The sequence below is a fragment of the Pleurodeles waltl genome, chromosome 9 (assembly GCF_031143425.1).
Source record: "Pleurodeles waltl isolate 20211129_DDA chromosome 9, aPleWal1.hap1.20221129, whole genome shotgun sequence".
Classification (NCBI taxonomy): Eukaryota; Metazoa; Chordata; class Amphibia; order Caudata; family Salamandridae; genus Pleurodeles; species Pleurodeles waltl.
Window position 1 is genome coordinate 457,539,125 of NC_090448.1, and position 27,485 is coordinate 457,566,609.

Here is a 27,485-nt window from a genome sequence, read left to right on the forward strand (position 1 = left end):
TGGGGTGGGGCATAACCAGGCCCATACTGGTTGGTAGCCACCACCCCACAATTTTTTTTTATTTTATTTTTAATTCCCTGGCATCTAGGAGACTCCCCCCTCCCGAGGTGTGCATCGTGGGTGATTTCCCAATCTGCCCACTGGTGGACAGAACAACTTTGGCCCCATTATTTGGGGTGGCGGAATGGCCATACCCCCACCCTCTTATTTTGAAAAAAAAATCTTCCAGTGTCTCTGGTGGGCTTTCTGCACCCCCTGGGGGCAGATGGGACTTCCATAAATAGGCTGATCAGCTCCCAAGGGGGGCAGATATGGCCAACAGTAATGTGCCACTATGGGGAGCGATCCTTGCCCAAGGGGCTGCCCCCCTCCAAAAAAAAAAAAACATACACACACACACCAATCCCTGGTGTCTAGTGTTTTCTGCCCCCCTTGGGGGGAAATTGGCTTAACAAAAATAGGCAGTTCTGTCCCCAAGAGGGGGCAGAAATGGCCTAAATACAAGGCCCCCCCCCCCGGAGAGGCCCTTACTCAAGGAGCCACCCCTCTTATGCCTAAGTATAAAAAAATAAAAATCCTGGTGTCTAGTGGTCTCTGCCCCCAAGGTGCTATAATTATATTAAGCCGATTTACCCCCGGGGGGGACAGAAATGGTCTAAAAATAATTTGGCCCCCCTGGGGAGGTGCCCTTGCCTAAGGGGTCGCTCCCCACATATAAAAAATATATATATCCCTGGTGTCTAAGGGTTTTCTGCCCCCGGGGGCAGAAATGGCCTAAAAATATTTTGCCCCTCCTGGGGAGTGGCCCTTGCCCAAGGGGCCGCTTCCCTTATGCGTAAGTATAAAAAAAATAATAATAATAATAAATCCTGATGTCTAGTGGTCTCTGCATGGGGGGGCAGATATGGCCTAAAAATAATTTGGCCCCCTGGGGAGGTGTATATAAACACTAAAGGTGTGGGATAGTGGGAACTGAGGGTGGAACTGGTTTAGTCTCTGTTCAGTGCCCGATGTCGGTTGGAATGCTAAAATCCTGAGATGGGATAGTAATGGTTGTAGACTGTCCAATCATGGGGGTGCTGTGTAGTCCTGCAGGGGAAGGGGGAAATTTCCTTTACGGACTAGGTGGTCTCACACACATAATAGTGTCTTGCTTCATCATTTGACCACCTAGCCCCACCCAAGTAAGATGATACTGCTTGGGCGGACTCAACCTCTTGGTTAAAAGAACCAGAGGGAGTGCTGAAATTAGATTGCCTGGATAATTTACAGGGATCCAGAATGGGTGAATAATAAAGTAAAATTACCGAACATGTCACCAGTGATTGCTACTCATTTTAATGGTGGTGCATGCTGGTAAGACTGAAAATAAGGGGGAGAGGCTCATTCAGAGAATAATGTCTCTTTGAGTCTATAAAAGAAGTGTATCAGACCAACATGTTTCTGCCCTCACTGAGTGCTGGTAGGTCAGGGGCATTCGTCAGGGTCGGGCCCGCTCTGGCTCCGGCATGTAGGTACCCCCCATGGTATTCCCTTTGGAGTGAGTGTGACTACAAGGGAAACCCCCCCCCCCCCGGCACTAGCCAGACCAGAGGCCAATCGCCCCCGACTCCGGGGCCTACCCCACCGCGAACTACCTGTTCAGGTAGGCCATATTTTATCCACTTTGAGCACCCCACTTCTTACGTGTGCTCCGACCCTGACGAATGCCCCTGACCTACCAGCACTCAGTGAGGGCAGAAACATGTTGGTCTGATACACTTCTTTTATAGACTCAAAGAGACATTATTCTCTGAATGAGCCTCTCCCCCTTATTTTTAGTCTTACCAGCATGCACCACCATTAAAATGAGTAGCAATCACTGGTGACATGTTCGGTAATTTTACTTTATTATTCACCCATTCTGGATCCCTGTAAATTATCCAGGCAATCTAATTTCAGCACTCCCTCTGGTTCTTTTAACCAAGAGGTTGAGTCCGCCCAAGCAGTATCATCTTACTTGGGTGGGGCTAGGTGGTCAAATGATGAAGCAAGACACTATTATGTGTGTGAGACCACCTAGTCCGTAAAGGAAATTTCCCCCTTCCCCTGCAGGACTACACAGCACCCCCATGATTGGACAGTCTCCAACCATTACTATCCCATCTCAGGATTTTAGCATTCCAACCGACATCGGGCACTGAACAGAGACTAAACCAGTTCCACCCTCAGTTCCCACTATCCCACACCTTTAGTGTTTATATAGATTTCGTCTGGGAGGTGGTGTGGGCGAGTTACACTCCCATTGCTCTCCTTTTGTGTATTTGTTTCCCCTGGGGAGGTGCCCTTGCCTAAGGGGTCGCTCCCCACATATAAAAAAAAAAGAAAAGTAATAAAAAAATATATATATCCCTGGTGCCTAGGGGTTTTCTGCCCCTCCCCCCCCCAAGCGACAGCAGAAATGCTTTGAGAGACATGGAAGGATAGGAAAGGTCTTTCCTTTTCTTTCATATCCCTCCCGTCCCACCTCCTGGTCAGAAGAGAAATGTCTTGCATTTCTCTCCCGAGATCGCGTTGGAAGCAAGATTCCAGCGCGATCCGAGGTGACCTCCGATGAGGTCACCTTGCGATTTGTGCGCTGATGTCAACAGACGTCACTGGTGGGGTGGGGGGGTGGCTAGGGAAGCGATTCCCCTTCCATCCCAGACTAGTGGGTGTGGGCCAGGTGCAGGACGAGCTGGTCTTGTCCCAGGCACAAGGGAACCGTGTGCCAGGACGGGACCAGCTCGCCAGAGGCACCCAGGGGGTTAGAGAGTCAATGTACACCACCAGTGAAATGCAGCTCATGATATTTTGGTACTTACATTTTAAAGATCAAGACCCACCACCTCTAAACTGGTTCTTATTCTACTGTGTTGTCACTCATCTGGTGCCCAGTAGACACTAGGGAATGGATTTTGAATCATTGTATACTCCCATTCCTAACCTCAAGACAGTATTTCAGTCCCAACAGAAGCCAATATCCCTGCACAACTCCTATTTCTGACAAAAATCCCTGGTATCTAGTGGTCATCCCCCCTTCCCTCAAACTCCTCCAGTCTACCATGCAGCAGGAAAATTGGAGATGAACTCGAAAATCAATCTGGTGCCCGTGGGTTGCAGCCCAATGCCTGGACAAACAAACCCTGTTTCCACATTCCCGGTCTCAGTTTGTTCCCTTGGTGAGTGTTGAGCTTTCTGTCCCCACCCTTCCGGTGGGAAGATAGGGGGTAAAGATACCAATGTGCCCATTCAAGGTAAGCAGAAATTCTACCAAGGGGAAAAATTAGGAGTGGGGCACTGCCTGTCTTATCAGTGGGCCCGATTTCCAGGATGAAGATAGCCTTTCTGACTCACCAGAGGAGGCGGAAACCACCTCTCTGCTTGCCCGTATTCCAAAACTATGCCCACAGAAACCTGAATTTTCCCTACATTTATCTAACAGAAATCTGTCACTTCAAAACAGAAGCAACCATCTAGACCTCAAATATGTTTGTTCTAGGCTAGTTTCACAGGATGCCAGTTGACACTGGGTTCAAATACCTCGGCTACCAACATTCCCAAAAGACTGAAATTCAAGGGAAACATCTGAATGTTACCACACTTGATTTTGGGGGGGTCTGTTTTAGAAAAAGAAGTATGGGAATCATGGATAGTCTGGCTTTTCTTGATCCCTGCAGATTCTGGATTTTTTTCTTGCAGAAATCCGACTAAATTCAGGGATTTTAGCCTAATGCTGAAGTTTGTAGGGCAAACTGGTGAAGAATAAGTAGGGGAATCCAAGAAAGACAAGCTTTAGTTGACTCTCCTAGGTGTCGAGATTTAGTTTTGATGTGGTGTCACTATAGAAGGATTTTGTTTTGATGCACCTGCTACAGCACCTTCCAGATATTAATTGGGCTAATCACCAATGTACCACCCAAGTAGAGAAATGCCTTCCAGAAAATAGGCTGAAATGTGATCCCTTTTGGGCGTTTCTGATATGTTGAGTGAAGCTGATGGTACTGGAGTCCAAACACCTAGTAGCCAGAGGACTATTCAGAAGGGATGGTGGCTAGTTAGGGTGCCAATTGTGGGTGCAAAGAAACCCGCAATTTAAATACTCCAAAATTTACCTCAATAGGACGCCCAGAGTTTTGATTACCTGGAGACTGTGTTAAACCTCAATTTCATGAGGCATTCTGTCCCTATGTTAGGCACCATCAAAAACATTTTAAAAAAAAAATAAAAAAAGAAATTTAGTGGATAAAATAAAAGGCCCCACTCTATAAACGAGTTCTAGATCAGTTGAATACTTAAAGGGTTTTATTACAAAATTCAAATGTAAAGCTATACAGAATCAGTGCCATAAAGGATCTCAGTAAATGGGGCAATACAGAGGAATGCAATATCAAAAATTAGACAGAGCCACAAAGTGGACTGCAAAATCGGGAATGAAACGATCAGTATTTTAAGTAGAAATGGAAAGTTTCTGACGTTACCTAAAAAATAAATAAAAATAAAAAAGAGGGCTTTAATATATTCTTTTTGCATATAAAATTACTAGACCTGCAGAATCACTCCATTGTAAGCAAATATATCATTTCAATAGCAAATCAAAGCAGCCTCATAAAACCTCAAACTGCTTTAGCACCTAAGCACTATCCCACTACATGAATAATTATTCTGCCTTGTTGGAGAGGGAAGGTTTCTTGCATGTGACAGAAGCGTACCCCCTGCCCTGAGTGCCCAAGTTGAAATGATAACTGGACCCATGGTGCTGATTTTTGTAATGGGTTAACATGGATCATGCATAGGTGTGTCTCGCAAACTGCAGGCTCCTTTGACTCCGATGGGGCACAAAGCACTCCGCTGTAATGTGCCTACAGATTGACGAATCAAATTAGTATGTATACCTGTGTAGATAGTGTGTGTGTTGTATACATGTGCTGGATGCATGTGTGCCTACGAATGCTGCAATGAAGGAAGGGGAGATTTGGGGTTCCATTTTGGGAGACAGAGGGCTGACTAGAGGAGCATGAGGAGGTTCAGGAATCCCCCCAGAAAGCCTTGTAGATTGCTATATTCCTGAGAACTCAATGGCACCCATACTGGAGAAAGAAGTACACTTCAAAGGGTGCTCTTTGGTTCACTGAGAGGTCACTGGTAAGGGGGCTCAGCATATCTCATGAAGGGGATGGGGCTGATAAGAGAATCATTAAGAGTAGGGGGCTGCAGTAACTTCTGATGCACATGTCTCTGTGGCTGACATCCAGGTGTGAACCTTTAGTCACCCATGGGCTGTGCTGTAAGGTTATCATAATTAAAGTTGCTCCTGCTGAGACAGACTCTTTCTAGAGGAAGGGCAGGGAAGAGGGCAGCAAAGACTCCTATCATCTTGAACCATGTACATGGACTCTGCCTGCTGTGAGTCCTTACACCCAAGTGGTGCCTCTGAAGTCCTGAACCCTTGGAAGTGGGGATAAGGGTGTTCTGCCAGCCCAGCTGTGGTCCCTATTAGAAGATACACAGCGCAACACAGCCTATGCAGCTCCTCATCGGAAACTACACAAATCAACCAGAACAGACAGTGCAAAGCAATTCAACGCAGCACCAAACGTCATTTGTCGGAACCACCATTGTGCGGCTGAACACCCCAACATCAAGGAAAAAGTACAATTCTCAGCAGGCCTAACCTCGTCCCTGTATCCAGCCAGTGCTCCATCACAGTCGGCCGGAACTTGTGAAATTGCATGAGCCAGTGCAACAGGATAACCATAGTTGCTGCTTCGTGCTTTTAAACACATTTTTTTTTTATCTTTAAAATAGCATATTCCAGTTCTACGGATTTGATTTTTGTCATTTTGGTATCAAATAATTTATGAAAATGTACTCTACGTTTCTAAATTGGTGCAGGATTTTTCTTCTGTTGTGTTTTCACTTTGTTACTGTTGTTTGCTGCATAAATATTTCACATAGTGGCTGTAGGTTCAGCCAGATTCATTTTTTGCTAAGCAACCAGAGGGTTAAGCACAGGTTAATTTGGTGACTTTAGTGGGTCACTCTTACGAGGACTGTGGCTGTTGCTTAAGAAAGGATCACACACTCCTTAACCAACAACCCAATTTCCAACACAGATCTGTCGCAAAACTGCTGGTTTCTTCGGCCAAAGAAGTGGACCTCCAAAATCGCCGAAGCAGCCACCATCCCTGACTTACATACCTTCACGCTTTCAGTGCAGAAGTGGGCCATCTCCATCCAACTGTACCAAGTCCGTAGAATGCACTCCAGGCAGCTCATAGTATAATTTCTGGCAGCTGTCCATATCACTGTATACCATTCCTTCATTAATCATATACTGGTCAACAGAACTCTACTGATCTTGTGAGAGATACTCAACTCTCCCATTTCCTTTACAATGTGAAACTTACCCACCGTTAGCCCAGAGAACAGGACATGACTTTATTTCTAAGTAATTGCACTCTCTAACTATTTCCAATATCATGATTTTGGGAGTCATTGGCACATTAGTACCGAACAGTGCCAACAGATCTCCCACTATTTCACCCAAGTATCCTGGAATGGTTCTTCACCCCCATAGTGTATGTAGAAATGTGCCCTGTTTCTCCTCGCATCTCAGGAATATCACTGAATGCCCGTCCCATCTTATGTATCCTTCTCCTACTGTAACAGGGTTTATGAAACTGTGTTAAGTTGAATGAGCTTAAGTAAGGTCATTCCCTTAGGGTTCATCAGGCCAGCTACCATGCAGTGTCCTTCAGTGGATCCATGCTGTTCTCTATTAAACACCTCCTCCTTTGATGACAGTACAGTGCACAGTTAAGGATGGTTTAATACATAGTGTAGGAAGTTGGCTCTGTGTATACTATTTCAAAGTACGAAATAGTGTGCACAGAGTCCAAGGGTTCCCCTTAGAAGTAAGATAGTGGCAAGATTAGATAATTCTAATGCTCTATTTTGTGGTAGTGTGGTCGAGCAGTAGGCTTATCAGAGGGTAGTGTTAAGCATTTGTTGTACACACATAGGCAATAAATGAGGAACACACACTCGGACTTACTCCAGGCCGATAGCTTTTTACATTGAAAAATATATTTTCTTAGTTTATTTTAAGAACCACAGGTTCCAGATTTGCAGTAAACACTTTAAATGCAAGGTACTTCAGTTAGCTACTTTAGGAACTTTGAATAAAAGCAATATCATATATAGTCTTTGTAAACATGTCAATAAGCTATTTTAAAAGTTGACAGTGCAAAAATCAACAGTTCCTGGGGGAGGTAAGTAAAGGTTAGATTAGGAGGTAAGTAAAACACTTACAAGTCTCAGTTCTGAGGCATAGGCAGCCCACCGTTGGGGGTTCAAGGCAACCCCAAAGTAACCACCCCAGCAGCTCAGGGCCGGTCTGGTGCAGAGGTCAAAGAGGTGCCCAAAACACAGACGCCTATGGAGAACAGGGGTGCTCCGGTTCCAGTCTGCCAGCAGGTAAGTACCTGCGTCCTCAGGGGGCAGACCAGGGGGTTTTTGTAGAGCACTGGGGAGGACACAAGTCGGCACACAAAACACACCCTCAGCAGCATAGGGGCGGCCGGGTGCAGTGTGCAAAGCAGACGTCGGGTTTCAGGTAGAAAACAATAGAGGGACCCGGGGGTCACTCTAGCGGTGCAGGCAGGTACGGGGGGGGGCTTCTAGGAACAGCCACTGCCTGGGCTAAGCAGAGGGTCGCCTGGGAGTCACTCCTACGCTGACGTTCAGTTTCTTCACGTCCTGGGTGTTGCGGGTGCAGTGTTGGTTCCAGGCGTCAGGTCCCTTGTTACAGGCAGTCGCGGTCAGGGGGAGCCTCTGGATTCTCTCTGCAGGCGTCGCTGTGGGGGCTCAGGGGGGTCGTCTCTGGCTACTCACTGACTTGCAGTCACCGGGGAGTCCTCCCTGTGGTGTTTGTTCTCTGAATCTCAAGCCAGGGGCGTCGGGTGCAGAGTGAGAAGTCTCACGCTTCCGGCGGGAAACGTGCAGTCTTTGGAAGTTGCTTCTTTGTTGCAAAGAAGTAGCTGGTTTTGAGCAGGGCCGCTGCTCACAGGAGTTTCTTGGTCCTTTAGTCCAGGGAAGTCCTCTGAGGCTTCGGAGGTCACTGGTCCCTGTCGGATGATTCGCTGGTTGCAGGTTTTCAAAGTTGGAGACAGGCCGGTAGGGCTGGGGCCAAAGCAGTTGTCGTCTTCCTCCTTGTCTGCTGGCTTGTAGGTCAGCAGTAATACTTGTTTCTTCAGGTTGCAGGAATCTGATTTCCTGAGATCTGGGGTGCCCCTAAATACTGAATTTAGGGGTGTGTTTAGGTCTGGGAGGACAGTAGCCAATGGCTACTGTCCTTGAGGGTGGCTACACCCTCTTTGTGCCTCCTCCCTGTGGGGAGGAAGGCACATCCCTAATCCTATTGGGGGAATCCTTCGAACTCAAGATGGAGAATTTCTAAAGGCAGGGGTCATATCAGCTCAGGACACCTTAGGGGCTGACTGGTGGGTGACTCCTTGTTTTTCTCACTATCTCCTCCAGCCTTGCCACCAAAAGTGGGGGCAGTGGCCGGCGATCTCCACTAGCTGGGATGCCCTGGGGTGCTGTAACAAAAGTGGTGAGCCTTTGAGGCTCACCACCAGGTGATACAGTTCCTGTAGGGGGAGGTGTGAAGCACCTCCACCCAGTACAGGCTTTGTTCCTGGCCACAGAGTGACAAAGGCACTCGCCCTATGTGGCCAGCAACATGTCTGGTGTGTGGCAGACTGGCAGAAACTGGTCAGCCTACACTAGAAGTCGGATTGGTATTCAGGGGGCATCTCTAAAATGCCCTCTGGGCGTATGCTACAATAAATTGCACACTGGCATCAGTGTTCATTTATTGTTCTGAGAAGTTTGATACCAAACTTCCCAGTTTTCAGTGTACCCATTATGGAACTGTGGCGTTACTGTTTGACAAAATCCCAGTCCATATACTCTTATGGCTACCCTGCACTTACAATGGCTAAGGTTTTGCTTAGACACTGTAGGGGCACAGTGCTCTTGCACATATGCCCTCACCTGTGGTATAGTGCACCCTGCCTTAGGGCTGTAAGGCCTGCTAAAGGGGTGACTTACCTATGCCACAGGCAGTGTGAGGTTGGCATGGCACTCTGAGGGGAGTGCCATGTCGACTTAGTCATTTTCTCCCCACCAGCACACACAAGCTGTGAGGCAGTGTGCTTGTGCTGAGTGAGGGATCCCCAGGGTGGCATAAGACATGCTGCAGCCCTTAGAGACCTTCCCTGGCATCAGGGTTCTTGGTACCAGGGGTACCAGTTACAAGGGACTTATTTGAGTGCCAGGGCTGTACCAATTGTGGAAGCAAAGGTACAGTTTAGGGAAAGAACACTGGTGCTGGGGCCTGGTTAGCAGGGTCCCAGCACACTTTCAAATCATAACTTAGCATCAGCAAAGGCAAAACATTAGGGGGTAACCATAGCACCTCTAGTTAGGCTCTCGCTGAAGACAATAGATTCCAGAGGGTCTGCCTCCATTCAGCCAATATGTTGCATCATACACTAAGTCATGTTTCAATTGTAAATATCAAAACTTTGGAAGGCTGACATACTATACTCTTCTAGTATTTGTTCAAAAGTCTTCATTTACTCTTCCGTGCTATCTCATCTAACTTGAATATGCCAATGTCATCCCATTGCTTAAAAGTCTACTAGCTTAGCACATCTTTCCATGCTATGCTGATCCACAGAGATGTCTTCTTCATGACTGTTCCCTACCAGCATTTATGGGCTTTACTATAGCTTGTGCTGAATGTGTTAGCTTATTTTACTGTTGTCTCAGATCTAGATAAAGAAGGTATGTGGCCTCTGCTGTGGTCTGACAGTCAAGGCGTATAAATCACACAAAAGTTGATGGGAAGAAGGCTTGCAAATAGTCCTATCACTGGTAATTGCGGAGGAAAGCATTCCAACTCATCGTTTTTCACCCACTATGCCACACTTGATAAAGGTCCAATTTATGCAAATTAGTACTGATCCTGCTCCTCATGGTAACGGTCCATCCTGAACTGCCAGGCAAGGCCTCCTATAGAAGGGACCCCAGGCAAACCCAGACCGGTTTGAGCTCCTTAGTTCTCATCAGTGATATGTAGCTTGGAACTTATGACACCGTGATTAAGGACTCACATCTGGTCACACCCTAGGTCACTTAGGATGTTACAAAAAAATCACTAATGTGTCTTTGAAGTGGGGGAGACTTCAAAGAGGCCTTTGATGGTTATAGGGTCCCTTCCCTGGCTCTAGACACTCTACAGGGAGGTATACAGCCCTTTGTGTGAGGAGGGGCACAGCCCTATTCAAGTGTAGGCTGTCAGCTTCCCCCTCCCATCTAGCCCAGGAAGACCCATCATCCTGGTGATGGGCCACCAGGATGCAAATGTCACACTAAAACTCCCTTTGGGTGTGACTGTCTGGAGGAAATGCACAAAGCCTAGCTGTCACCTACCCTAAACGTGTATCCAGAAATAGGCAAAGGCACAGATTGGTTAAAGTAAGAAAATGACAACTTTATAAAAGTGGCAATTTTCAGATTTACAATTTAAAATCTGATTTGTGAGTCCAGCGATGCAAACCTCCATATATATATCTTTTCCCAACTGAAAGTTACACTTAAAGGATGCTTCGAGGTAACCCCAAATGTTTACCTATGGGAGAGATAGGCCGTGCAGTAGGGAAAAATTAACTTAGTAGTTTGTCACTAACTGGACATTTTAAATTTAAAAGTACTTGTCCAACTTTTTAAAGACTCTGCACTCTGCCCTTGGAGCTAACCATGGTCTACCTTAGGGGTGACATATATGTACTAAAAAGGAAGGTCTGGGCCTGGCAGGTGTGTACAATTGCCAAGTCAAAAATGGCAGTTTAAAACTGCATACATAGGGTTTCCAATGGCAGGCCTGAAACTTGTTTGAAAGGCTACTGTAGTGGGTGGCAAACTCAGTGTTGCAGGCCCACTAGTAGCAATTAATTTCCAGGCCCTGGACACCTACAGTGCACTTAACTAGGGTCTTACAAGTAAATGAAATATGTCAATTGTGGAGAAGCCAATGTTACCATGGTTTAGAGTTCGGAGCACAGGCACTTTAGCACTGGCCAGCAGTGGGTGGTAAAGTGCCCAGAATCCTAAATCAAGCAAACATGAAGTCAGAAAAACAGGAGGTCAGAGGACAAAAAGTCAGGCGAAACCACGCCAAGGATGCCAGGTCTAATAGTCTGAGAAAGCATCCCATTTACTTTCATTGCAGTAGTAGTGTGTTTAACAGTCACTGCCATTCTCGATATCTTGGATCAAAGCCAAAACGCACCAGGGATAAGTACCTCCAAATCTGCGAATTTCAACGCATTCTTGTCATCGCGAGCAAGGACTGATTAAAAACTCCCTAACTGTATAAAATAACTAATTATGTAGTCACTGAAGATTCATTCTTGTAGAACCTTAAGGCTTAAAGCCAGTATGATTTTTGTGAATCAGCTATGCATAAACAGTGTGTAGTGTGGTGGCCAAAAAGTTGGCTAGGAATTTTGCTTTAGTACTGAGTACCAATATTGGTTGTTGAGTCGAGCGGTCAATTGCTGGCTTTCCACTCTTATGAATAATCGTTCAGACAGCATGTCTAGGGTATGATATCAGCTCCTCCTAGTCATAAGCTTCTTTATACTTATTTAACAATGCAGAGTCCATAGGAATGCCATGCTCTTGATCAACCAAGCTGGCAGGTAGTTTAACTACAGGATTCTTTCTGTGCTGCAACTGGGTAATGATCTCAGTAATGTCCTGAAAGGATCTGTCCTCTTATAGTGTTGCTTTGTTCTCTGCCATGACTGTAGGAATTCTCAAGGTCTCCAACAGATTTACAACATTATCTTCTCCCCATCCCACTGGCTACGTATAGCTCCTCATACTAACCAATAAAGTTCAGTGCAACATCCTGGTTTGATGAGACTATAATGCCCTCCTTGATGACTCTCTCCAACCCCCTTTCCCTCCTCACTCCTGCTCAGCCAGGCCAGAAGTCAACCAGCCTCATTCTAAACCTCATATGGTTCCCTTTGCATACTTATATAGGGCATCTTTGCTTTATCAGTTGCCAGGACTCCTCTTGATCAGAACACACATCACTCCCAAGATTATTAAAGACAACTGCAGAGTCAAGCTCTGAAAAAGGTTGGTCGAGCATAGCCCAAAGAGGAACAAAACAGTAACTCTTTGTAAATGATGGCAATGTGGGCTGAAGCACAGACCATTGGGCACGTTTGCTTTATCAAGACTTCAGACTGTGGCCAAAAACTCACGACCGTTTGAAATCCCATAAGGTTTGGCAGCAATCTTGGGCATAGCTTGTCTACATGAGCCTGTTTTGCCCTCAACAAACTGGCAGTTAATGCTGTATTCTGGTGGCGAAGGCACAGCAGCACTACAGGACTGTCTTACAGAACCAAATTTTCTGCAAGACATCTGAAGAATAGAATCCCTGAGAGTGGATTCATAATTTCACAGTTCAATTAAGGTCTTGTTTGCACAAGGAACAAGTTGCTTACCTTTGGTAACTCCTTATCTGGTATGGTCACAGACCAGATGCAGATTCCTTATCTTAGAATTCTCCCCCAGGGGGCAGACTGGATCCAGAACACTTTTCTTCAGCAGTACCTCTGTGCGTCGGTAGAGGGAGTTGTGTGACTTTGTAACGATGTCATCCCCGGGTATGTCGTTGACAGAGTCCATATAGACCTTCCCACGACGTACTGACGTCAGTTTCTTCTGTGACTAGAGTCCGCACACAACGTGGAGCCACACAGAAACTGGCAATGGAACAATGTATACACCAAAGAGGTGGATGCAAATATGTTACAACCACTAAAATGAAAAACATAGCAAAAGGATGCCTAGAAGCAAGACTGAAGCCAGATAACAGTTTTCAGAGCAGGAGGATGGATGGGTCGATAAGGAATTTGAGTCTAGTCTGAGTCTCTACCAGATAAACAGTTCCCAAGAGTAAGTAACTTGTTCATCTGATAGAGACAACTAGCAGCAGATTCCTTATCTTTGAATTAGATACCAAAGCAATATCAACCCAGGATGGGGGCTGCAAACACATCCCACCCAAGTCTCACAATAAACAACTGGTTAACTAAAAAAGCAGTAGACCAGATATGAGATAGAAAAGGGTGAGAAAAAGAAGCAGCTCACTCAAAAAGAGAGGGCAACTCGCAGAATATTACAAGAAGATTTGATAAGGCATGGGGGTCCAAACAGATGGTAATGAAGGTAAAAGCTTACACCAATTGCTCCGAAGAGCTGGGGCTGAACACTATTCTCCATAGAGAGCACATACCTTGTAGGCAACCTACCTATAAGCAGAATATAACAGAGAACACGCCGTGTAGAGGACTGAGACCCAGGCCTGGTCTGAAATAATAACAAAAACTGACCACCATGGGGGAATAACAGCGTATAATGAATGTAAAGGGCACTAGCTGGATTGAAACCACTGTACATGAGTGGTCTGTTCCACCAGAGGCACTTAACTGTGCCAGTAATCAATATCTACATGATGTATTAGAACACGACAAGAACAAAGGAAACTGCAAGGAGCAAGAAACTGTCACTGGTTGTAAAATGACAAGAACACACACCACAATGGCAGTATACAAAACAAAAGTGTAACAAGTCAGAAAAAGACTGTGGTGTGGAGAATACCCGACACTAAGTCCCACCATGATCATCTCTGAAGCAGAGTAAGGCCGAATCAGCATGCGTGCTAAAAAGGGATGTGCTATCAAAGGGCATATCAAGCAACTAAACTCGAACAGCTTCTGAGAAATTGGAATAACGTAGCCATGCATTTTGCTGTAGCGCTACTGAAGCCATAATCCGCCTAACCCGAATCAGTGGAATCCATACTACATCGAACACTAAGCTTGGCAGCCTGCTGACCATCAAGTAACAAAGGGTGTGAGCGCAGTTCTAGCCTTGTCAGGGAGAGAAGGTAAAATACGCTCCACTGAGTCCCACAGAAAATGGGAGAAGCGAGCAAGGACACAAGAAGTATTAGTGGAATGCAAGGCCGAACTAGATGAAGCAAAAAAACTCCTCCTACCGTAAGCGTCCAGCTGCCTGATTGAACAGGAGGTATCTGAGTAAGACTGTGTGCATCCAAAGCAGTTTGCACCACAAAACTTTGAGTAGTTGGATGCCGCCGAAAGCATGACGGATTCTCCGGGGCTGACCTGTGTCTGTGTAAGATAAAATGCGCAGCCAAGCACAGGCGAGCCAAGAAACTGACTGGGTCCAAACTCCCATGGGGATATCATAAAGAACCTCACAGTAAGGAAGGACCAGCTCCACAGAAGACTGGTCAGGATGCAACATATCAAGCAAAGGATCCGTGGATAATTGCACATTAGGAAGCTATACATGCAATACTTCTGATACAAGTTGAACATGGCTAGCCTCTGTAGCCAACCCAGGAGATGATAGAAGGTTGGATGCAAGCATGGAATCAAGACCACTCGCATTGGCCAAATCAAGAAACCATTCCAACTGGGGAAGCAGAATGGTGCTGGAATGAGGAGGCCGAGAATAAAATCCAGGCCCCTCCAATTGAAGAAAAATAGTGTGAGGCTCCGATAACGCCAATTGAGGAACATCCAACTCCAACGGCACTGCTCCCTGCGTCGGAGTAGATTGATGCCAGAAGGGAGAGACCTCGACCTTGGAAGGGACGTCATCTGACTCCAGAGAGGCAACAATGAAGGCGTCGAGCAAAGCTGCATGCACCACCACTGCTGAAGTCAGCATTGAAAGTGAGCAATCAAGCACAGATGATTGGAGCAGTGGAGGCTGTGCATCAGTGCCGATCAGATTCCGGAGTCGAAGTAGAGGGGCCCAACGGGCTCAGAGGACGAAGTCACCAGTGAGGACCCCGTTGGGGCACCTGCCACCTCCTTAGGGCCTGAAGGCATTCCAGGGGGAGGAGGAGATCTAAAAACAGCATTTAAGGACAAATAATAGTCCTCCATGTACCCAATGCTATCATTGGTCCTGACCATCAGCACCACTTTGTAAGCCTCCCATAATGTCACTTGGGGCAAAACAGACCCTATATTATTAGTGAAGTAGTTCTGAGTGGTCTCTGTTATAATTGATAGTGTCTTTACCCTTAACTTCCCAGGTATTTAGGGGCAGAATCCAGTACACTGCAGACAACCTGATGGAAGCATTTGTACATGCAGTCCATTTATGGAATGAATGATTCGGAGTTACCCAGGCCCTCTCTTGGGTTATCCTAACAGAGGGAGGATGATCCTGAAAGACCAGGTAAGATTCTGTGAATCAACCACACATCCTCATTAGGATAAAATTGTGGGATGACAGGACAATCCTGATATAGTTAGTACGGTAGATAATACAGGACACAGAACAGTGTGCAGCACTGTCTAATGGAGTTAATGTGCTTGCCTGGTCAAGAGAGTGCCAACTCTAAAAAGGTTTTGGAGGAGCTGTTCCAGCCAAAAATAAAATGGGGCACTTGGGAAAAAATCTCTGATAAAGCGCACTTTAAAAAAAATAATTGCCATAATGGAGAAAATGTAAATTAACTATGTTTATACTGAGAAACTGGATAATTACCAATAACTTGGTGAATTACATTGATGAGGTTAAAAGTACATTCATGATAGACCAGTCTCAAAATGAGAACAAGGAATACTAAACAATTATCAGAAATGCCTAGCATATAAGAAATAAGAAGAATTTAAATATAGTAAGTACTCATGAAAGTTTTGTGAACTGTTCAACTCCAGTTACCTGGTTAAAGACAAAGAAAAGAACACTGAACCTAAAGTGAATGGAATGGTTGATTGTAGCAGCATCTTATGTTCTACTCACGGCGTCAACATTTAGTGAATTCAATGTTTGAAAATGCATCAGGGTTTGAGATCTGGCAACATGGAGGAACCAAGTTAATAAAAATAATTAATTGCAGTTATTACAAGCACCCTATCGCAGAAGTAAATAAATATGCAGGACTGAATCACATTTATAGTTTGGAAAGGATTCAGGAGGATTTAGCTCAAGTCTTCTGCTTATAGCTCGAGATCCCACCATCTTTAGTATTTATGCAGTGCTAAATGTTCAAAAGAGGATTGTTTGGTTGACATCTGCCCTTTATACCACAGTAGGTACTATCAGAAAGCATAGATGGCACTATTATTACAGATCTAATAACTGCAATAATGCAATGCCAAGGAGTTGCACTACATGGAGATTGCTCAAGCGGGATGATTGTAAAGTATGAATTATTGGTGGCTTATGTATTTCAGGTTGAAATCATGAGGATGGTGAAGCTGCAGCTTCAAGGATGGGGCTTAGATTACTTCAGAAGGCGTAAATAGCACTCACGGAGTGGGGGAGGGAGGATTGGGTGGACCTGTGGCAAAGTACTACCATGTGGAGTTGGAAAGGGGTAATATTTAAAAAGTAATGTTCTCATAGGAGGTATGGCATGCCTTAGAACATTTTAAGTTTTGAAAAGTGTTCTACTTAAGACTCATGATGCTTTTTGAGATATTCTTATTGCATGGAGTAAGGTAGTATCAGCAGTGTGTATGGCAGCAATGGTGCACTGTGGCTGTCTTCTTCATTCACTATACCACAAAGTGATTATGCTTACTTCATTGCAGGGATGACAATGAAGTGAAGGTGAGTGGGAGTCAAAATAGTATGTTGGATATTTGTTTGCGAGCAGACCAGACATAGCTTGAGCAGCATATTCAAGTAGTCAAGTCCAACATCAAAGTAGACAGTGTAAAGATCAGTAACATCACGCATTAATAACAATCCAAATAAAGATGGTTATCCAAGCCAATGAAGGGGTTTGTTGGCGCTTTTTGCAATTTGTTATGGATGGTTTTAAGTTGGGCTCTAAATTTATTGGGGCAATCCAGGCTATATATAAAAACCTGTCTGCCTGCATTCTGATTAATGATAGGATTTCTTCTAGGTTTAGGATTGAGAGAGGGACGCATCAGGGTTGCCCCTTGTCTCCTCTTCTTTTTGGCTGCAACAATCAGGGCAGATAGTGAGATTCCCCCCTTTCAGTGCTTGGGTTGGGGAAAAAAAAAGGTCACCTTGTACGCTGATGACCTCATGATTTACACTGGTCATTTAACGCATGTTTTTTCCCAGAATTCTTCAACGCTTAAATGATTTTGGTGCAATGTCGGGCTATTCCGTTAATCCTGAGAAAACCGAAACTATGTGCTGGAACACCACCTATAATAGCCCTTTGGTTAAGAAGCAGATTAGGTAACTGGGGGTCCAAGTTATTCCAGACCTTGCGGATTTTGCTTCGTGACAGTTCAGAATACACTTTTTGTTGGGGAGTAGTGACTCAGGAGCTTCCGGCGGCCGGAAGTCTCTTTTTGTACAAGTTTGGTCATCCTAAATTTTTCAAAAAAATACGATTGAAGCTTCTCAAGGATGCAGCTTGAGTCTGGTGGCTGGCACGGCAAACAATAGGTATTCACTATTATAGTTTCAGGGCCCCGATTTGGGAGTCTCCTGGTACCCCTGAGCTTCTCTTGGATAAGTTGGCTCTTCCATTGAGGAGTGTGACTAGATGGGGACAAATTTTGGAGGAGTCTAAGTTGGTCTCTTGGTCTAGGCTTGGGGAACTTGTAGATTACAGGCTTTCCAGGTTTAAATACGTGCAGTTACAGAGCTGGGTGGCTTCCCTCCAAGAGAAGGGGGTGCCAGGAATTACTGGGAGGAGAGACTATTATCAGGTCTGGTTTCTAAAGAAATCACTGTTTGGTATCAGGTGTTACTCAAAGCCTCAGATGTAGAGGACTTTCTCCCCGAGAAGAAATGGGGAAGTGCCCTGCCAGCCCTAGGTATAGTGCACATCTGGGTGTTTTCATGCGCACTGCCTTGGTCGGTAACTAGATCAGTTGCTTTGAAAAATAATCATTTGTTCACAACCTACAGGGTCTATTCTTCTCCCCAGAGGTTATCTGCCTTAGGGAAGACAGAAAGAAAGTGTTGTCGTTGCGCGGAGCCTAATGCTAATGATGTAGGTATGTTTTGGAGTTGCCCCAATCTCTGTTTTTTCTGGTCCTCGATTACTGGTTTCCTTAAAGAGGTCATCAGCACTGAGGTGGAAGTGACCCTTCCCTTAGTGGTTTTTGGGGTCTCTCAGGCTCTTTATGGGGCTCGAAGCTTTCTAGGCCACACAAGTGTTTGCTGTTTTTACTGATATTGCTGGCTAGGCGACAAATATGTTTGAAATGGATTAAGCCCACTCCTCCGAATGAATTTGACTGGCTTGCATCTGTAAAAAAAATGTTTTTGTTTAGAACGGATTGGCCCCGTTGGGTAATAGAGATGAACTTTGGGCCATATGGGAAAACTGCCAGCAACATGGGGCCACTTCATTTATAGTCCAATGATTATTACCACCTCTTTTTTCCCACGCCGCCTCCCCCCCCCCTTCTGGGGGTCGGGGTTGCCATGCCTATGAGCAAAGGTTTTGCTCGGGAGAGGTGAATAGCTGTGTCCGTCTGGGTTTGATTCGTTTATATGGGATCACCTTTAATGGACGCAGGTTGATGACCCTTGTGCACTGAGGTGGTACTGCCTATGAGGAAAAAAAAAAAAGAAGGTGTTTGATAATAATATTCTAAGTGTATATTCTTTCCGCTAAAATCACTTTAAAGTTACTGCTTCATGGTTTAGAGGGCCAAAGTCTGCATGAGAAAAATGTAGGCTGTTAAGGAGTATGTAAAGCCCCCTACCACAGATGCACATCCTCAATCAGAAGTTGAAAAGGGGATAATTTTATGGCTGTTCTTGACCAGCAGTGCCTTGAACAACATAAGGCTTCTCATTTTTTTCAAGGCCAGACTCTAAAGAACGTGCTGTTTCCTTCACAGCCTGAAAACCAATAAAAACATGTAAAACATGACTGTGGATAAAATCTACAATATCTCAGTTATGTAAAATCTGGATTCAAAAAGCGTAATATAATTAGAAAAAGGGGCAGACTGTTGTGTATCTTTAGATGCAGCAGACCTCGGGGAGACCTTGGTCAGCACCACTTTAGCATAGACCTGGAGAGACAGTGCTCTTACCACCAGAAGAAATTTCTTGCATAATCCCTTGTTTTGATTAAGTACTATTCTTCTCAGTATGACAACCACTTATATTTATGGGGGTTACTTTATGCCAAGCAACATGTTACATATGAGCATTTAAGAAAATCCTGTGCCTGTAAAGAAATTGTTGCTGTACTCGGCAAATCAAGACATACACACACTGGGATATACAACTTGCCAAAATGTGTGATAAGAACATTAATCAGAACTAATGTTTTGGGTGTTTATGGTTCACATAGACAACTAAACCAAATGTTTATTTGTAGATTGAGTTCTTAGCTGTGCAACTAAAAATTATAGTCACCTCATCCTTAGCCTTGCATATCGGTAAATCAGGATACTTATAGTCTATGTCTGGTATATAGACAGCCTTGTCCAATCCAATAGAAGGAGGAGGTGATGTAACTGGAAAAAAAAAAATGTTTTAAAATAACATAAAACTTAAATTCACTTCATGAAGAGTCTTGTTAGTATTTCGCTGCTATTCTTTAGGTTTTAGTTACACACAATAAGAGAGCGAAAGGAAAGGACAAACCTGGTTGCGTCCTCAACAAATTAACTATCAAATACACATGAGCGGAGGCGTGGCTTGGGTTGTCAAGATGGCGGTCGCACTCTAACTCACGGCATGGTGATGTTAGAACATCCCAACACTCATTAAGACATGCACTAGGCATCTTGGGAAGTCTAGTCTTCCCCTCGTTCATGGCTGTTATGACTTTTGATTACAGCCAAACACTGGAAGACAGAATTGCTTAGTTTTTTTTGCCTTGTTTTCATGTGGTCCAAAAAAGCATAAAATTGGGGGCAGTTTATTTGGGATCTCCCTGGTGTAATACTGGAGTCTTATGTTCACTCAGTAATATTCACCATTAAACTTAATGGCAAACTTACTCTAACCAAATTAAGCTGTTAAAATTAGTTGTGTACATAACATATTAACATGAACTGCCTGTCAATGTGAGGTAGTATACTAATATGTCTTGCTTGTGCTGACACTAATGATATCAGGTTCTGTAATTGTACAGTTTGTATTAACAGTGTGATGCTGTGCATTTTCATTCATGAGCTGCAATATGCCAATCTAAGCCTCATGATCACCTAAATACCAGATGGTGTTAGTTGCCAGTGCTTGTTATACTTCTTCATGGGCTAATCATAGCCGCCTATGAAGTATTGTCAAGGTGAAAGGTCACAAGAACAAATCCATATACCTCAATGAAGTTATCTACATCTCCCTGGAAGTTGAGGCCACTGGACCTCTTCGGTGCATCACAGTACATAAATTCAATATGTTTCATTTCAACAAAGTGTGGCTGTTTTCTTGCACCTAAGGGTGCTTCTGTGCTCACTGATTTGGGTGCAAATATTACTTGTTATCAGACTGCCCTCCTCGCTGCCACAAATGACATCGCTCGACTGCTGCCACACAGCAGCCCTCATCCTACTGGACCTATCGGCCACTTTCAACATAGTCTCACACCTCACCCTTTGCTCCGGGCTCCATGCAGTTGGCATTCGCAGAAAAGCCCTACAATTGAGGTCTGGTAGAACACAGAGTCAGACTTACCCCGCCTTACCTGTCCGAACCTACAGATATCAGCTGCAGAGTTCCATAGGGCTTCTCCCTGAGCCCCACACTTTCATGGCCCCACTTACATCCATCGTCAGGAACCTTGGGCTGAACATCATTTCCTATGCTGACTATACCCAGCTGATCATTTCACTGATCGAAAACCCCACTATTGCCAAGAAGAATTTCCACAAAGGGATGGAATGGAAGCAGCTGCTGCTTGGATGAAGGGCAGCTGCCTCAAGCTCAACTCTGAAAAAAGACTGATATTTTCATCCTGGGACCATCCACATCAGCCTGGGACAATATCTGGTGGTCATCGATCCTCGGCAAAAATCTACCCTCCCCCTCCCCAACAAACACTGCACACTACCTTGGCTTCTTACTGGACTCATTGCTCACCATGACCCGTAAAGCCAACTCAGTCACATCCTCCTGCTTTCACACACTCAGACTTCTCCGGAACATCTACAAATGGATCCCAAAGGACTGCCGTAATACCGTAACCCATGCCCTGGTTACCAGCAGACTCGTCTATGGTAACGTCCTCCACGCCGGTACCACCCAGAAGAACCTGAAGAAACTACAGCACATCCAAAACGCCTCTGCCAAAATCCTGGAAATTACTTGAGACCTCCACGGGCTTCCTATTGAAAAAAGAACGGACTTCAAGCTCCTCATCCACACTTACAAGCCCCTCCACAACCTTGGACCCGCCTACCTCAACCACCGCATCACCTTCTACTCCCCCACCAGACCTCTCCACTCCGCTCAACAAGCACAAGCCACTATACCCCGCATACGGAAGACCTCGGCTGGTCGAAGATCTTTCACCTACCTCGCAGCAAAGAGCTGGAACACCCTCCCCCTGCACCTCAGGCAGTCGCCATCGCTATCTCAACTAGCTCTTTTTCTAGCTTTCTTCCACTCTGAGTCTACCAGCCAATAATTCCACATGTTGGGCATAATTTATTTTCTCAGTAGTTTCCTGGGAGAGGGATTCCTAAAGTCTGGCTCCCAGGACATATTGTTTAGGGTCAAGCACAATAAGTTTTCATGCTTATTTTGTCTTTCGGATAAGTAGGCCCACCCCCATGCAGCATAAGCCCTTTGGCTGCCAGTTGACAGTTTAACATTATGGATCAGGGAAGGGCATTGTGTGCAGTCAAGGTAATGTTTGTGTTCCTATGGAAACGCTCAAACTTACATTCATGGTTCATTAATGCAAAGCCTTTATTATTAGGGAGAGCGCTGTAAGGAAATGTTGTAAGCTCAGACTGCACTGCTGACAGTGATCCCAGTATAACAATGTGTACACACGTTTGCAATTTTAACAATACAAGGCTATGTATAATGCTCCCAGAATGCTGTTTAGATGCAACTATTTGCAGAAGCTTGAAAGCAAGACTGAGGAGTCATTTACTTCGAATTAAATGTTCACAAAAACTGCAACTAAGAAAAAACACGTTTTGCTACAGAACTGTGAAATATTAGGTACCATTTCTTTGAAGCATCATCTATTAAAATGTGTTGATGCATGATAGCATTCCCAAAACAAAATTAATAATGGGAAATCAATACAGCCAGTGACCCCAAGATTATGGGAAGCATGAAAATATACAATCACTGGCTAACCTAACATGTCTGATATTGGAGGTCAGTCTTTTGTTTTTGTAAATGTGTGTTTGTTTTGATGTGTTTTTTTGTTAAACGTTGTTGCTGTAGTAGCTGTCAGGTTATCAACATTAATACAAATAATGGCAAATAGTAATAATATTCCTGGCACTGTACAAAACTTTGCATACATGCTCCTCGTGAAAGAAAAGAATGCTGTCGCTCACAGTGAAGCACTTCTATTGATAGAGAGAGAATTTTTATAAAGTGCACCCATGGAATATGCCCTTGCATTAGTGCAGGTTTGCAGCTTTCATGAATTCATATTAATCTACAGAAGTAGGCTAGGAAACTGTACTCCTAGAAAATACTTGTGAACTACATTTTAGCATGAGCAAATATGCATGTGTAGATTTGCTTCTGCGAAAATCTGCTGAGTGTTTACAAGTTGACTTTCCATCCAACCACTTTTTTCCCCAACCGTGAAAGTTTTACATCTGCCCTTGTCAGGAAAAAATGTCCATCCTTTCTCAGTATGGGGAAACGATTAAAAAAGAGCCAGTGACAACCCCTAAAACATGTAAGTTAGGAGGTTTGCACAGACTCCAAAGCACTTTCCAACCCTGGAACTATTACTTAACTCTACTTCCAGCACCAGTAAGTGGTTATGTGGAAAGGTGAAAAAAATGCGGGAATCGCTAGAATTCAAACCTTACTGTAGCGTGAGTCCTGGCATAATCAAAGAGGCCATTATCAGAACTCTTATATAATGAGATTGATGCTATAAGTTATAGCTGCACTTCGAGACCCCAATGGGACAAGTGTTTTTTTTTTTTAATTGGACAAGTACATTTATTAAACAGCCTGTCCCATGGACAAGTAGGAATTTTATTAAATTCAATACCCCTGAGTTCCATCTCAATCTTCAGAACTGATCCCTTAATGATTTTGGGTGAAAACTGTTGTACCTTAAAAGTTTATTGCAGTCTATCGGCTTATAGTATACCTCTGTTTTTAGTCTGGTTAACCTAGGAACTGTCCAGACTTTGTCTAATGTCATGGTAAAAAATGTTAAAGTTGTCGCGAGTTAATCCGTCTGGCAAGTTTGGATGCTTCTGCTTCATCGCCCTTTCAAATAACAAGAATGTCAGCATTCCTCAAGAAGCTTCCCTTAAGGTTTCAGAAGCCCTATTGAAAAATGCACCATGGGATTCTATCACCCCAATATAATTGGTACTGAATTATGCTCACATGGCCCTCACTCACAATTATTTCCAGTATGAAGTACATTTTTTATCTACAAATTAATAGGACATTAATGGGCAGCACCTCTGCCCCAAAAATAGCATGCCTCTATGGACACAATTTTGAACATTTTGAAACCACACACCTTTAACAGTGAAAATCCATTTACCACCAATATCAAAATATGGAAAAGATCTATAGATGACATATACAGATGCATTTGAAACATTTTTCTTTTTCTATGGCTTTGTGGTTTTACATATTAAGGTCTACAAGCCTGTATATTGCTATTGACATGCTTCCTGGTAATGTCATATTGTTTGTTGAAAGTTCTTTATGTTCTGCAGAATGCAATAAAAAAAAACTTATTTTCATAAAGAAATAGAGACACTTATGTAAAACAAAGATAAGTATTAAAAAAGAAAAAGCCCACCAACAACAAACACCCTCTTTTGGCCTTAACGAATCTCAAAAATATTGCACTTGTATGTAAAGTCAGGCAACCCATAAATAAGAATGAGGCCTATCAATTCACAGCGCTTTTAAAATTTGATGCTAAATTCTTCACAAAGTGTTGGGTAATAGACTAATGCCGTACTTGCCATTATTTCTTAGAATTGGATCAATCGGGATTTACCCAACAGAGGGGAGAAAGTGACAATATTCTAGGTATACTCTACCTGATCAAAATAACTAACTTCAGACTGATTTCCCTGGCTGCCCAGCCATTAGATGCTAAAAGAAAAAAAAAAGCATTTGACGTGGTCACCTGGGTGCTTCTTTTTCAAGTGCTGGAAGCAATCAGTCTGGGTCCTCATATCTTAACATGGATAGCAGCTATCTATAAACAGCCAACAGAAAGAAGCAACACAGCAGAGTTGCCCACGTTTGCCTCTTATTTGCATTGGTGGCAGTGGCGGCCCATCCTTTAGGGCGGAGGGGCCATGCCCCCCACCTTTTGCCCATCATGAAGTGTGTCTGTCAGGCTGATTGTTCAGCCCGACAGACACTCTCCATGTTCAGCTCAGGCAGCCAGGAGCAGATATGCGCGATTTGCGCACACTCCTGGCTGCCTGAGCTGAACTTTGCTGGGCTGAGGCGGTCACAGCTCCTATGGGCGTGACCTCCTCGGCTCAGCAAAGGTGCCTCGAGGCCCTCCCCTGGGTGACGAGGAAAGCATCACCAATTGACAGTCTCCCTGGGCACTTCAGGTTTAAGTCCTGAAGTGCCCAGGGTGAGTGTCAATCAGTGACACTTCGTCACAGAGTGGGGTGGAGTCAGCAGTCTCACTGACCTCATCCCACTCTGTGACGAGGATGGGACTGCTGCCTTCCCTCATTGGTTACTAGACAATATCCAAAGATTAAAGGGGTACCATTCAAGGGGTATTAACATAAGCTGCATCTTTTTGTTGATGATCTTTTAATTTTTAAGTGGAGCAGGACCATTTGATTCATAGGGCCATAGCAATTTTGGAGTCCTATGGGAAAGTTTTGAGCATTAACATTAATGTTTAAAAGTCTGGGATGCTCAGTGCAGGCATACCTTCAGATGTATAAGATCAAATCTCAGCTATGACCGCTGCTATGCTATATATATATATATATATATATATATATATATATATATATATATATATATATATATATATATATATATATATATATATATATATATATATATATATATATATATATATATATATATATATATATATATGCCTTAATTTTGTTCAGGCGCTCCCAGTTAGATTACCTAAAGGAGTTTTTATATGGTCTGGTAGGAGGGTGCAGGTGTCGAGCAAAATACTGAAAGAAAAAAAAAATGAAACAAACATTCAGAGGGGTTACAAATTTAAAGGTATTATGCAGCAGGGCAAATTCAAATTTTATCTAATGGTCTCTATGAGACTAAACAGCTTTGGATCCACATGGCAACTGCAATGCTGGGCTGTGCCCTGCAGACTATACCCTAGGTAGCCCAACCAGTGAGATCCCCAGTGGGCTACCTACCACAGACTTTGCCACCAACACTGGAGGTGTGAGACTGGGTCACAAAAAGTCAGTAACTAGAGCGGTGTGACCATCCTGCTGTACCAGATGGCCGCACAGCAGTGAAGCTCAGGCTCATCAGGCTCTCAATAAGCAGGAATTGGGCCCAAAACTGCATCAACCACCATCACTCACTTTGCTGCCCAACCACACTAACTAGGACAAGTGACAGTGAGGGGAAATCAGGAGCCAATCCACATGTGAAGGACAATTTATAGGTGGATTGGCAACGGCTCGGCACTCACCTCGTTGACCCGTGGCGACAGGTGCAGTGGGTGAGCCTGAAGCCGCTGGGTCTTGCTCAGCAGTTCGGCACTGCATCTTCCAAATATGAGCACCCCTGAGGAGAGGTGGTAGCCTTGGGGGACAGTGGCAGAGCCTGTAACCTGCTGCTGGCACATGATGGGCCTTTGACTTGGCCGGCCGAGTGTGAGGCTCCCAAGCAATGGAGTGCAAGAGCAGATTGCTTGACCCAGCTGCTGCTGGCAGTTGCCTGGCTCACTTGACAACTGTGCTACCTCCTGGCTCCCGGTAAGATGCGCGAGGAGCGCCCAACTTTGACTGAGAGAAAGACCCAATCTCCCCAGTGATACAGACCTTGGGCCCGCAGGACGAAGCACTCCATAATTGGGGCGATGGGGCATCAGGCATATCCCCCTGACTACCCTTTATAACACAGTGTTGTGGAGGAGACTGCTGGTGTGTTGGGATGCCGCACAGTACCCTGCGGGATGTGTTCTTGCCGGTCGATCAGTGGTGCAGTGAGCCTTGACCATCTTCCCAGACACCAGCCAGCCAGATTTTATGCTTAGCGCATCCCCCTCCCCCACACACAAAAACATCTGATTTGCACTATCCGCTATGTCTGCTGGAGCATAAACTGTCAAAGCTGTGATAATACCGAGTGGGACAGAAGGAGGTGAGAGATCTCATGACCTAGCTGTAATGCCCCTCGTTTGTGGATTCTACTCTTCAGGACTCATTAGCCCTGCTTACACGACCCAGAGCTGCCTCACAATTGTGCTGGAAGACCCAAAGCAATGCAAGTTTCCGTTTCAGCATTCCAAGGAACTGGGACAGCAGGACACTCAGACAGATCTGAGCAATGGAACTACTGCCCACACGATCCTTGAACAATTGACCAGGACAGCAGCCATTATGGTGGAGCTACAGACAGGCTTCTGCTCCACAGATGCCTGGTTCGACTCACTCACTATCAGAACTGATCACATGGGGGAACCCCTAGATCGTCAAAACACCCTGCTGGACAGCGCAGAGGAGCTTATATCAGGCTTGCATGACAGAACGGCAACCACCTGGAAAAGGTTGGAGAGAGTTGAAAAGATCCTCAAAGCAGTGGCGGTCAAGAATGAGGACTTAGAGGCCAGATCCTGCTGCAATAATATTCAAATTCTTGGCATAGCAGAATCCACAGACATGGGCTGAAAAGACCTATTTAATCGTCCAAAGTTTCACAGCTACTTTTGTTGTAGAAAGAGCTCACCGTTCTCTGGGCTTACACCCACCGTCAGGCAATCAGGCCCACCCCATCATCACTCGCCTATTGAACTTTCGGATCTAGGACGCAGTCCTTCACATGGCACAAGACAAAGGTCCGCTACAGTATCAGGGATCTACTGTATCCTATTCGGAACACAATAGCAGTCCAAGATGCACAATGTAAATCTGCAGATGTCAAGGCCCACCTTCGTTAACATGGCTTATAATATGGTATGCTCTACCCGGCTTTGCCTCAGGGTCAAGCTAAACAGG

General features: G+C 44.7%; 2 protein-coding genes across 2 annotated transcripts in view; one reads left to right on the forward strand and one right to left on the reverse strand.

Moving 5' to 3' along the window:
• The window catches only part of TDRD9 (tudor domain containing 9), a 2,107,755-nt gene that overhangs the window by 1,694,210 nt on the left and 386,060 nt on the right, over positions 1-27,485 (reverse strand). Inside the window, exon 3 of the mRNA XM_069207577.1 lies at positions 19,534-19,634. Within this exon, the coding sequence (XP_069063678.1) occupies positions 19,534-19,634 (101 nt within the window). The remainder of the gene's footprint in view (positions 1-19,533; positions 19,635-27,485) is intronic.
• RD3L (RD3 like) overlaps positions 1-27,485 on the forward strand; it is a 661,792-nt gene that overhangs the window by 344,513 nt on the left and 289,794 nt on the right. The gene's annotated exons all lie outside the window — the stretch shown is intronic.